Source organism: Pan troglodytes, chromosome 8 (assembly GCF_028858775.2).
Source record: "Pan troglodytes isolate AG18354 chromosome 8, NHGRI_mPanTro3-v2.0_pri, whole genome shotgun sequence".
In the NCBI taxonomy this organism is placed as follows: domain Eukaryota; kingdom Metazoa; phylum Chordata; class Mammalia; order Primates; family Hominidae; genus Pan; species Pan troglodytes.
In genome coordinates this window covers 50,170,770-50,189,221 of record NC_072406.2, presented here as the reverse complement: position 1 = coordinate 50,189,221, position 18,452 = coordinate 50,170,770, and the positions used below count along the sequence as shown (strand labels likewise).

Genomic DNA, 18,452 nt, shown 5'->3' with positions numbered 1-18,452 from the left:
CAGATATGCTTATTCTCACCTATTGCAAATAGAACACAGCTCTCCATGGTCAGGTGCTTCCATCCCTAATGGCTTCCCACCAGTGAGAAAGACATTAAGAGTCAGAATATTTTTGCTGTAATTCTCTGGTAAATTTTGGTACTAGAAGGTCACTTTATATTCTTCCCAAATTTCTAACCATACCCGATCTTTTCCTAAACAATCATTTCATTTTATCATCCTCCATTACATAAACCTGCTTCTTGTTCCCTCATGTACTATCCGTACGCTCTGTCTTTCTCAGTCTTCATTTGCTCTATTACTACTTTCTTCTTTCTTATTTTCTCATTTTCCTCAGGTCTTGCAATATCTTGAATTTAAACTAATAATTCAGCTCCTCTTCAGCACTCTCAATATAGTCTGTTGCCAACGCCTGATGAGACACATAGCTTATGACCATTGCACTTCTCTTTTTTTCGATGGTTTGCATTTAGGAGGTAATTTTCTTCAGCTACTAGAGGATATGCTTCCTCATCAGTTTGGAGAAATATTCGGTCAAATGATTTTTAAATATAAAACGGTTCTTACCTTCTAATTTTCCGTTTATTTTATCTATTTCTTTTTGACGTGTAGCCTTGGGTAAACACACATCCTTCTGTGAAACAGTCTCACAGAGACTCTGTTAAAAGTAATAGCAATAAGTAATTTCAATGGATAGATCCTAGTAATGAAGAGTATCAAAATTTCCTAATTAAATTCTTTTTTAAAAACACAATTTCCTCCTTTGCAAACAATTCGACTTAAGAGCAGATACATGTAGAAACCCAACACATTTTGATAGAAAACCTCACATAACCCTCTCTATATCAAGCTCATCTTTACGTTCATGTGGCCATTAACTCGGTGACTGAGCAGGAAAAACAAATCACCTTCACAAAAAAATTCACTCGTGCATATTGCAAAAAGTATCTCTCTTAAAAATATCTAACTTATGTTCTAGTCCTCATCAAAAATAAATAAGACATTTCAAACAAAATACAACACATTTGCTACTTGCCAGGACACATACCGCATTAAACATTTAAAATATTCACGATCATAGAACTGTTGAGTGTTAAAAATCATGCATGTCACGAACAGAACTTTTAGAGTCTGTCATAGAATGTATGTACAGAATTTGAAAAAGCTGCTTTCTTTCGGTAAACAGGGACTTAAAATAAGCAACATGTTTTTGACAAAATTTTTGGTGAGAGAAAAAGTGTTTGAATAGAATGTAAATGCAGTAAGAAAAAAATTATGTCACATCTAAATGAAAGCAAACAAGTGTTAAAGTCTTTTTGTCTAATAAAATGTCAGATAAAATCTACCTATTGACTTCCACCCTTTGCTGTTACCATCAGGCAGCAGCTGCTTGTTTTTAAGAGGTCAGATACTTTCTATGTCTTTCCGCCGTTGTGACCTTAAAATACATCACTATTATTTGACGCTCATGCTGCTGCAGCTTGACTGCCATAAGGGGGACTCAAGGAGTTCTATTTGTGAAAATATAATTTACGTTTTTCAAAAGACTACTCAACCAATACTCTTGTTATTATACTCCCACAAGGTTTCCTATTCCTCATGCTTTTCTTTCTGCTGAAATGTTCCTTCAGATCTATACTGAACAATAAAGATATGTCAATACGTTCAAGTCCCAGGCATTAACTTTTCAGGTCCCAACTTTTACAATATTGCAGTTTAAAGTGTCTCTCTATGAATACAATTAGAACTTTTGTACCTCTAGACATAAGACAGAATCATATATTTGCCCATAGCTGGACTCAGTGTAATTCTTTTGCTTTTAGACAAACGTACTCCAGATCCCATGTGAATTTCTAGTGAATTCTAAGCCTTAGTTTTTACACTATACCACTTTGGCTTCTTAAATTAATCGTACAAATTCCCAGAATTTCACTGTGAAGCAGTAATCTACTTAGCACATAGATTCTCCATTAAGCATATACTGAAAAATATCAAAAATAATTTGGGGGTGACACATGCAGAGGTGAGAAAATAAAGTCTAAGCATCTGATTTATGTTTTCATATCATGCAATACTAATATTTAAAAAAATCAACAACACATGGTACCTCAGAATCCCAAGAATTTTCTTCATCGTCCTTTTGTTTGGATTCTGATGGGAGTATCTCACCTATAAAAGGTTAATCACAGATACATTCATGAGATCATTTATCTACTAAAAATTTTAAAAACATATACAAATCTACTTTCATTCACGAATCTGTGGTTTTTCCTCTGTGGCCCGTATATTCTTTTTGTTGATTACAATGACTACTTCTATAGTCATTCCAATAGAATTCAAACCTAAAGAGTCTGAAAATTAACATTATTTCATTAGAATGCAGAAAAATAGAAATTTAACTAACTTGTATGAATTATCTCTTCACAAAGCAGTCATATCCTATTCTCCTGTGAAACAAAGTATGCCCTAGGTTTCCTGTTCATTCAGAAAACTGTAATTACCTAACATCTCTCATTTCTTTGTTACTTTTTATTTGGTAGTATTACTTACGTTGATTGACTCAGCAATCTCTCTTACACAGTTCTTCAAAAAAGATGATTTCTCAATGAATAAGATGCTTTAGAAATATTAACTTTTTGATGTCAGTCAACTATATGTCCAACCCTTTTACATTTCAGTATGCTATGACAGTGTGTTTTGCGTGCGTCTATGCTTTAGGAAGATAAGCTTAAAAAACTTTTATTGCGTATAAATTAAGAACTGCTTCATTTACAATGACACACTTCTTCCCTAATGCAACAATATCTTCAGAGTCAGCTTGTGACACCTTGGAGAAACATCAGAAATGTATAGGAAAATATAATTGCCTTAAGTAACCTAATGTTCCCACATGTAATAGGATAAAATCAAGGCCCACTCAAGACTTGACGAGTTCTCAGGGACATAAGACAGAAAAAGAATTTATACCAAAAATAACGTCCAGTTTTCTTTATCAGCACAAAGTACAAATTACAACTATTTGAATCAGGTTCAGGAAAAAAAGCAAACGTGCACAACTAAAACTTAAAAGACCGTTTCATCACTATGCATACGTTTATCATTTGACATCCATCAACTGTATACCTGGTTTTCAAAAGTAAATTTAACTTGTGATCTCAGCGTAGCTCATGTTCACAATTCATGCAGAGGGTCCAAGAAACTCAAATCACACTTTGGTAAGTCACCATTTTCACTCATTTTTAGAAGCGTACCCTGGATCGTTTCAGAGATCTAACGTGTTGCCACACCATAGCTCTAAGAAGCTGTGGGGCACAGTTCAAATCCTTAGTGGAGTGTATGATTGCACAAGGAAATACTTTAAATATTTTACTTTTAGTTTCTAATGACTAAGAAATCAGCAGATAAAACTAACTTTTTAAAGACTCCCAAATCTGCATGTTTTCAGTTTTATTTATTACTTATCGGCATAAAAATTGTGCAATTAACTATGGTACTGTCATACACTGGAATTTTATAAATAACCTAATATTTAAAAACACAATTAATTGTGTCCTTTATGGATGTCTCTAAAAATTATAATGTTGATCAAAAAAGAATGTTGCCGAACATTACACTCTACAACCGTGTACACATTAGAAGTTGAAAAAAATTGTACATATTAAATATGACCACGCACACATGTTGTAAAATGTTTAAACATGCATAAGAAGAGTTTCTAAAAATAGTTTAGAATATTGGTTACTTCTAGGCAATAAATGGTACTAGTGTAAAAGGACTCTAAATCCAAATGCTTCAGAATCACAGTTTCATGAAAAAGTGTGTTTATCAAATATTCACAAAGAAATGAATAATTCCTTTCCTCATCTTTACAAGGTAAAGTTACCACACATACACGCAGGCACACACAGGCACACACGCAGACACACACACACACACACACAAACACACAGAGTTCACTAGTCCGAGTTACTGATTTTCTTAGGATTCTCAAAGTGACAACACCAGAAACAAGGTAATTCATGTTAAAACACAAGGGTTATATCAGTAAAAGATGGGATCCCCGAAGTAAACCGTGGTATTTGAATCAAGCTTCGAAGAGCTAAAAAAAGAAATTGGAGTTCCAACATTCACCTTCTTGAATCCTTAAGAAATACAGAAGTTCAAAATAGAAAACATTACAGTTTCAGGATACAAAAGTAGAAACATCTGAGATTAAGGCTACATTTTTAAAAAAAGATATTGAAAATTACTGTGCTTGTAATACCAGCTCTTCAAACATCAATACCAGTATTGGCATTACCTAGATCAAATCTTTTCATCAAAGTTGAAAAAAATAAAGCATTGGGGATAGAAGGACCATCAAAATGTCCAATATTGAAATATTGGTCTTTGCATAGTTACATTGAAAAATTTACCTGCTCTCAATGTTTGTTCATTCTTCAATTCCAAGGCTTTATTTGGAACAGACTTTTGCATTTCAATGGCAGGCTAAATGGGGTTGGAAGCAAAATGATTAATGAAGAATGTATACTTCACAAAATACATAGTTAATAAGTCATTCAAAATGAAATCATAAAACTAAATACCTCGAAGGCAGATGGCTTCTCGGGAGGCTCTAAAAAGCAAAAGAGATTTATCATCAATCATAAGTAAATATGACAAGCCAGCCACAAATGAATGCCGTGATAGTATCTAACTGACTCCTCTTGCTCCAATTGGAGAATGAATACTTTAGATTTCGAAAGTTTTCTTTTGGTTTGTTTAGGACACACACACGACAAGAATACACTGAAGAAAATTTAAATAGAGGTTTCACAGATCATGCAGCTAAGAATTCAAAAGCGAGATTGTGTTTCACATGTAAAAAGGGTTGATATGAGAAAATAAATGTCAAAGCTGAACATGGAATGCTACGCCACGTACTTAATGAAACACATTAGAATCACTTATATTATTCCATTCATCCTGTTCTTTAATATAGCCTATCTTCGGAAAGGTATATAGTTATGATGAGAGTTCAGCCGCATGTAGAACTGACATCTCGTCACTGAAGTGTTATGAATTGATCAGCTTGGATATACACTTAGGTCATAATACTAAATATGAATATTCGTTTTTTTCCATAACCATACGGTGTAATCACATGCCTATATTTCTGTATCCTCTACTTTATCCATCTGAATGCTTCTTGATCCACTCATGCAAGAAGATGTGTAAAACTCATCATGGAAATAATCTACACTAAGCTTTCAATATTGACATATTTATATAAAAATTTATTGCAATAGATTAAATAAACATAAAGAACTTTTTTTATATTGTTAAGACACCACAATATTTATCTTAAAAAGCAATCTTATTATTCAAGTATAAATTCAGTATTTTTTCAGTTCCTACAATTCGTCTGGTTCGGTGTATCATTAGTCTATAATAAATTTTTGTGGAATGGCAATTTTACCAAAACAACACACTTCCTTAAACATAAACCCAGTGTTCTTAGTTTCCAATATATCTCATTTCAATAGCTAACATCAACAAAATATATGTATTTGTCATGCCTGATTGTAACACAGAAACCTAATGAGTCACTGTGGTGTCCCCAATTCTAGTAGGACTCCTGCTTCCGGTAGTCTCTGGAGTGCCCACAGTCTACATTCTGGAGTGCAAATAATCTACATGAATCTGAAGTGAGTTCACTCAACTGTTCTTCTCAGAGTCTCCAGAATTACCTGCCTACATTCTTTCTTGTTTGTCCCCTGTTACCTGCCTAGAATGCTTCTACTAAAAAAAAAAAAAAAAAAAATAGAAAATATAAAAAAACCTCTAACTCTGAAGAATTCTTCCCATCCAACACTGTTTCAAATTTATTTGTCCAACACTTCCTTTCTCCTTGTTTAGTGATAGTATCTTAAATCTATAATTTCTGTTTATCATTTTCTTCTTCTTCTCTGGCTAAAAGCATACCCAGAAATAAAAGCAATATAATGCATTCTCTTGACCCTGTTATGTCTTGACCTTCTATCCAACTGCTCTTCTTCCACTTTTTTCCCATGAAAGGCCTCTCCTTTTGCTACTCAGAGCAAGCTCCAAGGACCACCAGCAGCAGCATCGCCTGAGAAATTATAAGAAATGCGTGCCACCACGTCCGGCTAAGTTTTTGTATTTTTAGTAGAGACAGGGTTTCACCGTGTTAGTCAGGATGGTCTCCATCTCCTCACCTAGTGATCTGCCAGTCACGGCCTCCCAACATGCTGGGATTACAGGCGTGAGCCACCGCACCCGGTCACCATTTTTTAAATAAATATGTGTAACTATCTTTTGTTTATGTTTTCTAAAGTAATGTGGTTGACAATTATATTAGGTATACTTTAAATATAAAACTGCTGGAGTTACAACCAGATGGTTTATTCTCAAGGCATTAATATCTTCTGAACTAGCATGTGAAGCCGTGGAGAATTTACACAATTTATATGAGAAATGTGATCATGAACTGAACTACTTCTTCCCATGTAAACAGATGAAAAGTCTAGATCCTCTCTAGGGAAAAAGAGAGCACAGTGCCATGAGACACAAAATGAATCTGTAACCAACTCTTTTCATAATAAACAAAATTTTGATTTTGTTTGATTTATATCTTTTTAAAAAAGAAAAAGAGAAAAAAGACTCAGACGTGCAACTTCAGACATTATTTCATATACAAGAGCCCATTTGTTATTTGGCACTTTAAAACCTTATGCATTTTTGAAAATTCCTGTTCTAACTTCTGATCTGAGCATCTCTGAAGTTCAACAAATACACCGGGGGCCTAATAGTTCACATAATAATGTTCCTATTTCTCCTATTTACTGATATTTTCTAAAAAGTGTAAACTAAAATTTTTCAGACTCATGACATGTCACAATGTCATAATTTTCATGGTTAACGAGTAACCGTTGTAATGCATATTGGAAAGTAGGACTTTTCCAATTCGTGTATTTTAAATATTTTCATTTTAATTTCTAACATTGGATGAAGCAGTAAATACTCCCACTTCAGTAAAAGCTCTGTGATATCAGCTGCCATTTAATGTCGACTTTTAGTGGCTAGGAAACACAGTCTAATTAAATGTGTTTTAGAGTTAACATGGCAAACTATGAGGCCTTAAATCAAAGCAGAGCTAATTGTATTGAGTACATCTAAAATATTCGATAAGCAAACAAGGAAGTTCCAGGACAATACGTACAGTGTACAACTATTTATTGAGAATTCCAGACATCGGCTGGGCACGGTGCCTCACGCCTGTAATTCCAGTACTTTGGGAGGCCGAGACGGGCGGATCACAAGGTCAGGAGATCCAGATCAGACCATCCTGGCTAACACACTGAAACCCTGTCTCTACTAAAAATACAAAACATTAGCTGGGCGTGGTGGCAGGCGCCTGGAGTCCCAGCTACTCGGGAGGCTGAGGCAGGAGAATGGCGTGAACCCGGGAGGCAGAGCTTGCATGAGCCGAGATCGCGCCACGGCACTCCAGCCTGGGCGAGCTCAAAAAAACAAAAACAAAACAAAACAAAAAAACTGAAGAAAAAAATACAAACAAAAAAAAAGAAGAAAATTTAAGACATGAAAACAAATTCTACACGTAGCCTATAAGACATGAAAACAAATTCTACACATAGTCTATAACCACAAATATGTTGCGAGCTTTTGTGTTTTTATTTCTTTGCTTTTTCAGATGGAGTCTCACTCTGTCACTCGGGCTAAAGTGGCACGAGCTCGGCTCATGCAACTTCTGCCTCCTAGGTTCAAGCCATTCTCCTGCCTCAGCCTCCAGAGTAGCTGAGATTACAGGCACCCACCACCACAACCGGCTATTTTTTGTTATTTTTAGTAGAGATGGAGTTTCACTAATTTGACCAGACTGGTCTGGGACTCCTGACCTTAACTTATCTGCCCGCCTTTGTCTCCCAAAATGCTAGGATTACAGGCACGTGCCACCGTGCACGGCCTATTGTAAAATGTTGTAAACGTTCATGGGAATGACAACAAAAACTAATTCAGGCTCTTTTGTACCTCTAGGCAATTCATTACAGTAGCATTAAAAGACACCAAGGCCAAATGCTTTGGGGTCACTCTTCTAAAACACCGTGTCTAGCCAAGAGTCATCAAGTAATGATTGCTTGACTTATTTTTTAAAATTATAAGTCACACACACATACAGTCATCTAATCAAAAAAAAAAAACTGATTTTATTAAGATTCTCAGAGTGGCAACACTCACAACTGTCATGTCAGCAAGTGAAACTTTCTTCTAAGTAAAGATCATAATTCCAATCAGCTTTGAACCACTGCAAATATTTCACAGTCTCAAAATTCACCTGCCTTAAAACCAAGCGCGTACAGAAATTGCAAATTGGAAACTTTATCCTATCAGGACATTAAAGTAGAACCGCATGAGGTAAAGCAGAATTTTTTTTCTAAATCTCTAAATCTTAGGCTTGTAAATGGCATTTTCTCAAACAGAAATACTCACATTGGCATTATTTGTATCGACATTTCCCGTCGAATTATGAATAGAAAACAACATTGGGAATGAAAAGTCTCGCAGCATTTCTAATATTTTAATATTCTTCTTTCCAGAGTAAAATTGAAATTACAAAATTTACCTGCTTTGAAAGTTTGCATGTCCATCAATTCTAAGGCTTTAGTGAGAATAGAAACTTTCATTCCGCAGGTAGCCTAAATGGGTTTGGAAACAAAACAATTAATATACAATGTATACTTCATAAAATATGTAGTTAATACTCAAGATAAAAATATAAAAGTTATTACCTTCAGAAGACCATCTTTATCAGGAGACTCTAAAAGAAAAGGGACATATATAATTGATTGTATGCAAGCTTGACAAAGCCTACCGAACATTCATGCAGTGTCAACATGAAGATGAATCCTCATGCTTGGATTGCAAAAGGGATTACACTAGCTTTTGGGGTCTTTGGGGTTATTGCATTTGTTATCATGCCAACGTGACAGAAATATACCTAAGAAAATTTGAAAACTAGATTTCATCAAACATGCCGTGAGGATTTCAACATTGAAAATATATTTAAGGTGACAATAACTAAAGCAGAAATATGCTAATATCAGTAAGAGAAAGCGGCCATATAAGGAAAGAAGTTGTATTTAACAAGATGACCAAGTCATGCCACACCCCACCAAAACAGAATAAATGACTAAGCTAATGGGAGAATGCTATGGCATATTGTTAAGGAAACACGTCAGAATCACTTATGTCAATATATACATGTAGCTATTATGTTCTTCAATTTGTCCTGGAGTTTAGGAATTGCAAATGTGTGATGAGAGTTCAAAGGTACAATGTACTTATCATTGCAGAGAAGGTTCTAAATTCAGCAGCATATCTACTTATAGAATAAAAATTAATAAATATATTCATTTTTGTACCTCTGTGAAATACGAGTATTTTTACATTCATAGGGTTCTCTAGTTTAGTCCTCTTAAAATTTCCTGATCCACTTATACAAAAAGGTCCAAGCGTACCCATCAACAAACCAATACAGGCCAGGTGCAGTGGCTCATGCCTGTAATTCCAGCACTTTGGAAGGCCGAGGAGGGCGGATCTCTGGAGGCCAGGGGTTCCAAACCAGCCTGGCCAAAATCACTATTTTGGAAACACTGTCCCCACTAAAATTACAAAAATCAACCAGGTATGGTGGCACATGCCTGTAATCTCAGCTACTTGGGTGCCTGAGGTACCAGAATCACTTGAACCCAGGAGGTGGAGGTTGCAGTGAGCCAAGATCATGCCATTGCACTCCAGCCTGGATGACAGAGCCAGACTCTGTCTCTTAAAAAGAAAAAACATGTAATGTGAAAGTATCAAAAACTAGAAGTAAACTTCCAGAGGCTTTTTAGATACCATTCACCTGCATATTTCAACGTTACAATAATGTAATATCGCCTCACCACAAGCTCCGCCTCCCGGGTTCACGCCATTCTCTTGTCTCAGCCTCCGGAGTAGCTGGGACTACAGGCGCCCACCACCACGCCCGGCTGATTTTTTGTATTTCTAGTAGAGGTGGGGTTTCACCATGTTAGCCAGGATGGTCTGGATCTCCTGACCTCGTGATCCACCCACCTTGGCCTCCCAAAGTGCTGGGATTACAGGCGTGAGCCACCACACCTGGCCTGAAATCTTAAAATAAATGAAAAACAAGCTAATCGCTGAACAAAAATTAAAAAGTTGCTGTAGAATGACAACAACACTGTACAACCATTTATATATGATTTTTGCAAAAAGTGTTAATACCAATATGTATATGCTGACTGCTAAGGAGAAAACTGATCTGGAATCACAGGAGCAAATCATGACACTGAGAAAATAAATGCAAAAGCTGAACGTAGAATGCTACACCATGTGTCTTTAAGGCAACACATTATAATAATTTATATCATTGCATTACAAACATTCATCATGTTCTTTAATATGTCCTGTCATTGAGAAGCCACACAGTTCGGATAAGAGTTCAGCTGAATGTTGAATTGACATCACATCAGAAAAAGTGTTATGAATTGATCTGCTTGGATATATACTTAGAGCATAATTTTAAATATAAATATTCCTTGATTTTCATACCCATATACTGGAATAGTATGCCAACATTTTTGTAATTTCTAGCTTAGTCATCTCAATATCTCTTAATCCACTCATGGAGGAAGATGTACAAATCTCATCAGGAATGGCAAATTTAATAAGCTTTCAATATTGATGTATTTCATTTAAATTTACTTGCAACAGACTTTTAAACATTAATAACATTTTCTATGTTAAAATCAGTAAAATACCTACGAATAACAACAATTTAGGTATTCAAGTCATAAATTCAGAGTTTTATGGTTTTTAAAATTAGTCTGGTTTCGTGTGGCATGTTATTTACTAATGAGGTTTTATAAAATGGCAATTTTACCAACACAATTTGCTTCCTTAAAAATAAAGCCAAGGTTCTTACATTCAAGTATATCTTATTCAAATTGTGAACGTCAAAAACATACATACATACATACATCTATATATATATATCTATATATTGATGCCTCATATTAATAAAGATTATTAGTGAGTCACTGAGGTTTAGTCCAATTCTAGTAATCCTCATGATTCCAGTAGTCTCCAGAGCACCCACACTCTAACAGTCTGCAGTAAATCTTTTCTAAATGCTTCCGAAGTGAGCTCACTCCATTTTCCTTCGTAGAAAATCCAAAATCATCTGGTTGGCTTCTCTCTTGTCCCCTGCTTCCTGCCTCACAATCTCTCTGTTTAGCAAAAATAATCACTAGACTTGTGCTCTTGATTCTTCCCATTCGACACCTGTTAAAATTATTTTTTCCCACTCTTTCCTTTTACTTTGTTGAGTGGTAGTATCTTCCACCTATAATTTCTATTGCGTTGCCCCTTTCTTCTTCTCCCCTGACTAAAAACGTCCTCAAAATTAAGAGCACCATAATGCTTTCTCCTGACCTTTTCTGTCCTGACCTTCTATCCAGTTGCTCTTCTTCCACATTTTTCCCACAAAAGGCCTCTCCTCTTACTACCCAGAGCAACGTCCAAGGACCACCAGCATCAGCATCGCCTGAGAACTTTTTAAAAATGCAGAATCCCAAGTCGGCTGAATCTCAGTGTGAATTGTTAACAAAGTTTTCAGCTGACTTTCTAAAGTTTGAAAACCTCTGGTCTATACGGAGTGTATATGACAAATTATATACATGTGTGGCCGTGCAGATATGCTTATTCTCACCTATTGCAAATAGAACACAGCTCTCCATGGTCAGGTGCTTCCATCCCTAATGGCTTCCCACCAGTGAGAAAGACATTAAGAGTCAGAATATTTTTGCTGTAATTCTCTGGTAAATTTTGGTACTAGAAGGTCACTTTATATTCTTCCCAAATTTCTAACCATACCCGATCTTTTCCTAAACAATCATTTCATTTTATCATCCTCCATTACATAAACCTGCTTCTTGTTCCCTCATGTACTATCCGTACGCTCTGTCTTTCTCAGTCTTCATTTGCTCTATTACTACTTTCTTCTTTCTTATTTTCTCATTTTCCTCAGGTCTTGCAATATCTTGAATTTAAACTAATAATTCAGCTCCTCTTCAGCACTCTCAATATAGTCTGTTGCCAACGCCTGATGAGACACATAGCTTATGACCATTGCACTTCTCTTTTTTTCGATGGTTTGCATTTAGGAGGTAATTTTCTTCAGCTACTAGAGGATATGCTTCCTCATCAGTTTGGAGAAATATTCGGTCAAATGATTTTTAAATATAAAACGGTTCTTACCTTCTAATTTTCCGTTTATTTTATCTATTTCTTTTTGACGTGTAGCCTTGGGTAAACACACATCCTTCTGTGAAACAGTCTCACAGAGACTCTGTTAAAAGTAATAGCAATAAGTAATTTCAATGGATAGATCCTAGTAATGAAGAGTATCAAAATTTCCTAATTAAATTCTTTTTTAAAAACACAATTTCCTCCTTTGCAAACAATTCGACTTAAGAGCAGATACATGTAGAAACCCAACACATTTTGATAGAAAACCTCACATAACCCTCTCTATATCAAGCTCATCTTTACGTTCATGTGGCCATTAACTCGGTGACTGAGCAGGAAAAACAAATCACCTTCACAAAAAAATTCACTCGTGCATATTGCAAAAAGTATCTCTCTTAAAAATATCTAACTTATGTTCTAGTCCTCATCAAAAATAAATAAGACATTTCAAACAAAATACAACACATTTGCTACTTGCCAGGACACATACCGCATTAAACATTTAAAATATTCACGATCATAGAACTGTTGAGTGTTAAAAATCATGCATGTCACGAACAGAACTTTTAGAGTCTGTCATAGAATGTATGTACAGAATTTGAAAAAGCTGCTTTCTTTCGGTAAACAGGGACTTAAAATAAGCAACATGTTTTTGACAAAATTTTTGGTGAGAGAAAAAGTGTTTGAATAGAATGTAAATGCAGTAAGAAAAAAATTATGTCACATCTAAATGAAAGCAAACAAGTGTTAAAGTCTTTTTGTCTAATAAAATGTCAGATAAAATCTACCTATTGACTTCCACCCTTTGCTGTTACCATCAGGCAGCAGCTGCTTGTTTTTAAGAGGTCAGATACTTTCTATGTCTTTCCGCCGTTGTGACCTTAAAATACATCACTATTATTTGACGCTCATGCTGCTGCAGCTTGACTGCCATAAGGGGGACTCAAGGAGTTCTATTTGTGAAAATATAATTTACGTTTTTCAAAAGACTACTCAACCAATACTCTTGTTATTATACTCCCACAAGGTTTCCTATTCCTCATGCTTTTCTTTCTGCTGAAATGTTCCTTCAGATCTATACTGAACAATAAAGATATGTCAATACGTTCAAGTCCCAGGCATTAACTTTTCAGGTCCCAACTTTTACAATATTGCAGTTTAAAGTGTCTCTCTATGAATACAATTAGAACTTTTGTACCTCTAGACATAAGACAGAATCATATATTTGCCCATAGCTGGACTCAGTGTAATTCTTTTGCTTTTAGACAAACGTACTCCAGATCCCATGTGAATTTCTAGTGAATTCTAAGCCTTAGTTTTTACACTATACCACTTTGGCTTCTTAAATTAATCGTACAAATTCCCAGAATTTCACTGTGAAGCAGTAATCTACTTAGCACATAGATTCTCCATTAAGCATATACTGAAAAATATCAAAAATAATTTGGGGGTGACACATGCAGAGGTGAGAAAATAAAGTCTAAGCATCTGATTTATGTTTTCATATCATGCAATACTAATATTTAAAAAAATCAACAACACATGGTACCTCAGAATCCCAAGAATTTTCTTCATCGTCCTTTTGTTTGGATTCTGATGGGAGTATCTCACCTATAAAAGGTTAATCACAGATACATTCATGAGATCATTTATCTACTAAAAATTTTAAAAACATATACAAATCTACTTTCATTCACGAATCTGTGGTTTTTCCTCTGTGGCCCGTATATTCTTTTTGTTGATTACAATGACTACTTCTATAGTCATTCCAATAGAATTCAAACCTAAAGAGTCTGAAAATTAACATTATTTCATTAGAATGCAGAAAAATAGAAATTTAACTAACTTGTATGAATTATCTCTTCACAAAGCAGTCATATCCTATTCTCCTGTGAAACAAAGTATGCCCTAGGTTTCCTGTTCATTCAGAAAACTGTAATTACCTAACATCTCTCATTTCTTTGTTACTTTTTATTTGGTAGTATTACTTACGTTGATTGACTCAGCAATCTCTCTTACACAGTTCTTCAAAAAAGATGATTTCTCAATGAATAAGATGCTTTAGAAATATTAACTTTTTGATGTCAGTCAACTATATGTCCAACCCTTTTACATTTCAGTATGCTATGACAGTGTGTTTTGCGTGCGTCTATGCTTTAGGAAGATAAGCTTAAAAAACTTTTATTGCGTATAAATTAAGAACTGCTTCATTTACAATGACACACTTCTTCCCTAATGCAACAATATCTTCAGAGTCAGCTTGTGACACCTTGGAGAAACATCAGAAATGTATAGGAAAATATAATTGCCTTAAGTAACCTAATGTTCCCACATGTAATAGGATAAAATCAAGGCCCACTCAAGACTTGACGAGTTCTCAGGGACATAAGACAGAAAAAGAATTTATACCAAAAATAACGTCCAGTTTTCTTTATCAGCACAAAGTACAAATTACAACTATTTGAATCAGGTTCAGGAAAAAAAGCAAACGTGCACAACTAAAACTTAAAAGACCGTTTCATCACTATGCATACGTTTATCATTTGACATCCATCAACTGTATACCTGGTTTTCAAAAGTAAATTTAACTTGTGATCTCAGCGTAGCTCATGTTCACAATTCATGCAGAGGGTCCAAGAAACTCAAATCACACTTTGGTAAGTCACCATTTTCACTCATTTTTAGAAGCGTACCCTGGATCGTTTCAGAGATCTAACGTGTTGCCACACCATAGCTCTAAGAAGCTGTGGGGCACAGTTCAAATCCTTAGTGGAGTGTATGATTGCACAAGGAAATACTTTAAATATTTTACTTTTAGTTTCTAATGACTAAGAAATCAGCAGATAAAACTAACTTTTTAAAGACTCCCAAATCTGCATGTTTTCAGTTTTATTTATTACTTATCGGCATAAAAATTGTGCAATTAACTATGGTACTGTCATACAGTGGAATTTTATAAATAACCTAATATTTAAAAACACAATTAATTGTGTCCTTTATGGATGTCTCTAAAAATTATAATGTTGATCAAAAAAGAATGTTGCCGAACATTACACTCTACAACCGTGTACACATTAGAAGTTGAAAAAAATTGTACATATTAAATATGACCACGCACACATGTTGTAAAATGTTTAAACATGCATAAGAAGAGTTTCTAAAAATAGTTTAGAATATTGGTTACTTCTAGGCAATAAATGGTACTAGTGTAAAAGGACTCTAAAGCCAAATGCTTCAGAATCACAGTTTCATGAAAAAGTGTGTTTATCAAATATTCACAAAGAAATGAATAATTCCTTTCCTCATCTTTACAAGGTAAAGTTACCACACATACACGCAGGCACACACAGGCACACACGCAGACACACACACACACACACACAAACACACAGAGTTCACTAGTCCGAGTTACTGATTTTCTTAGGATTCTCAAAGTGACAACACCAGAAACAAGGTAATTCATGTTAAAACACAAGGGTTATATCAGTAAAAGATGGGATCCCCGAAGTAAACCGTGGTATTTGAATCAAGCTTCGAAGAGCTAAAAAAAGAAATTGGAGTTCCAACATTCACCTTCTTGAATCCTTAAGAAATACAGAAGTTCAAAATAGAAAACATTACAGTTTCAGGATACAAAAGTAGAAACATCTGAGATTAAGGCTACATTTTTAAAAAAAGATATTGAAAATTACTGTGCTTGTAATACCAGCTCTTCAAACATCAATACCAGTATTGGCATTACCTAGATCAAATCTTTTCATCAAAGTTGAAAAAAATAAAGCATTGGGGATAGAAGGACCATCAAAATGTCCAATATTGAAATATTGGTCTTTGCATAGTTACATTGAAAAATTTACCTGCTCTCAATGTTTGTTCATTCTTCAATTCCAAGGCTTTATTTGGAACAGACTTTTGCATTTCAATGGCAGGCTAAATGGGGTTGGAAGCAAAATGATTAATGAAGAATGTATACTTCACAAAATACATAGTTAATAAGTCATTCAAAATGAAATCATAAAACTAAATACCTCGAAGGCAGATGGCTTCTCGGGAGGCTCTAAAAAGCAAAAGAGATTTATCATCAATCATAAGTAAATATGACAAGCCAGCCACAAATGAATGCCGTGATAGTATCTAACTGACTCCTCTTGCTCCAATTGGAGAATGAATACTTTAGATTTGGAAAGTTTTCTTTTGGTTTGTTTAGGACACACACACGACAAGAATACACTGAAGAAAATTTAAATAGAGGTTTCACAGATCATGCAGCTAAGAATTCAAAAGCGAGATTGTGTTTCACATGTAAAAAGGGTTGATATGAGAAAATAAATGTCAAAGCTGAACATGGAATGCTACGCCACGTACTTAATGAAACACATTAGAATCACTTATATTATTCCATTCATCCTGTTCTTTAATATAGCCTATCTTCGGAAAGGTACATAGTTATGATGAGAGTTCAGCCGCATGTAGAACTGACATCTCGTCACTGAAGTGTTATGAATTGATCAGCTTGGATATACACTTAGGTCATAATACTAAATATGAATATTCGTTTTTTTCCATAACCATACGGTGTAATCACATGCCTATATTTCTGTATCCTCTACTTTATCCATCTGAATGCTTCTTGATCCACTCATGCAAGAAGATGTGTAAAACTCATCATGGAAATAATCTACACTAAGCTTTCAATATTGACATATTTATATAAAAATTTATTGCAATAGATTAAATAAACATAAAGAACTTTTTTTATATTGTTAAGACACCACAATATTTATCTTAAAAAGCAATCTTATTATTCAAGTATAAATTCAGTATTTTTTCAGTTCCTACAATTCGTCTGGTTCGGTGTATCATTAGTCTATAATAAATTTTTGTGGAATGGCAATTTTACCAAAACAACACACTTCCTTAAACATAAACCCAGTGTTCTTAGTTTCCAATATATCTCATTTCAATAGCTAACATCAACAAAATATATGTATTTGTCATGCCTGATTGTAACACAGAAACCTAATGAGTCACTGTGGTGTCCCCAATTCTAGTAGGACTCCTGCTTCCGGTAGTCTCTGGAGTGCCCACAGTCTACATTCTGGAGTGCAAATAATCTACATGAATCTGAAGTGAGTTCACTCAACTGTTCTTCTCAGAGTCTCCAGAATTACCTGCCTACATTCTTTCTTGTTTGTCCCCTGTTACCTGCCTAGAATGCTTCTACTAAAAAAAAAAAAAAAAAAAAATAGAAAATATAAAAAAACCTCTAACTCTGAAGAATTCTTCCCATCCAACACTGTTTCAAATTTATTTGTCCAACACTTCCTTTCTCCTTGTTTAGTGATAGTATCTTAAATCTATAATTTCTGTTTATCATTTTCTTCTTCTTCTCTGGCTAAAAGCATACCCAGAAATAAAAGCAATATAATGCATTCTCTTGACCCTGTTATGTCTTGACCTTCTATCCAACTGCTCTTCTTCCACTTTTTTCCCATGAAAGGCCTCTCCTTTTGCTACTCAGAGCAAGCTCCAAGGACCACCAGCAGCAGCATCGCCTGAGAAATTATAAGAAATGCGTGCCACCACGTCCGGCTAAGTTTTTGTATTTTTAGTAGAGACAGGGTTTCACCGTGTTAGTCAGGATGGTCTCCATCTCCTCACCTAGTGATCTGCCAGTCACGGCCTCCCAACATGCTGGGATTACAGGCGTGAGCCACCGCACCCGGTCACCATTTTTTAAATAAATATGTGTAACTATCTTTTGTTTATGTTTTCTAAAGTAATGTGGTTGACAATTATATTAGGTATACTTTAAATATAAAACTGCTGGAGTTACAACCAGATGGTTTATTCTCAAGGCATTAATATCTTCTGAACTAGCATGTGAAGCCGTGGAGAATTTACACAATTTATATGAGAAATGTGATCATGAACTGAACTACTTCTTCCCATGTAAACAGATGAAAAGTCTAGATCCTCTCTAGGGAAAAAGAGAGCACAGTGCCATGAGACACAAAATGAATCTGTAACCAACTCTTTTCATAATAAACAAAATTTTGATTTTGTTTGATTTATATCTTTTTAAAAAAGAAAAAGAGAAAAAAGACTCAGACGTGCAA

At 34.9% G+C, this 18,452-nt stretch overlaps 1 protein-coding gene across 1 annotated transcript in view; it reads right to left on the bottom strand.

Annotated features, from left to right (window-relative positions):
• Window positions 1–18,452, bottom strand: part of ANKRD30A (ankyrin repeat domain 30A) — a 212,921-nt gene that overhangs the window by 111,324 nt on the left and 83,145 nt on the right. The window contains exons 40-49 of the mRNA XM_024346307.3: window positions 16,362–16,390; window positions 16,191–16,263; window positions 13,883–13,944; window positions 12,343–12,433; window positions 8,811–8,839; window positions 8,645–8,717; window positions 4,587–4,615; window positions 4,416–4,488; window positions 2,108–2,169; window positions 568–658 (exon numbers count right to left, since the gene is read on the bottom strand). Coding sequence (XP_024202075.3) covers window positions 568–658; window positions 2,108–2,169; window positions 4,416–4,488; window positions 4,587–4,615; window positions 8,645–8,717; window positions 8,811–8,839; window positions 12,343–12,433; window positions 13,883–13,944; window positions 16,191–16,263; window positions 16,362–16,390 — 612 coding nt within the window. The remainder of the gene's footprint in view (window positions 1–567; window positions 659–2,107; window positions 2,170–4,415; window positions 4,489–4,586; window positions 4,616–8,644; window positions 8,718–8,810; window positions 8,840–12,342; window positions 12,434–13,882; window positions 13,945–16,190; window positions 16,264–16,361; window positions 16,391–18,452) is intronic.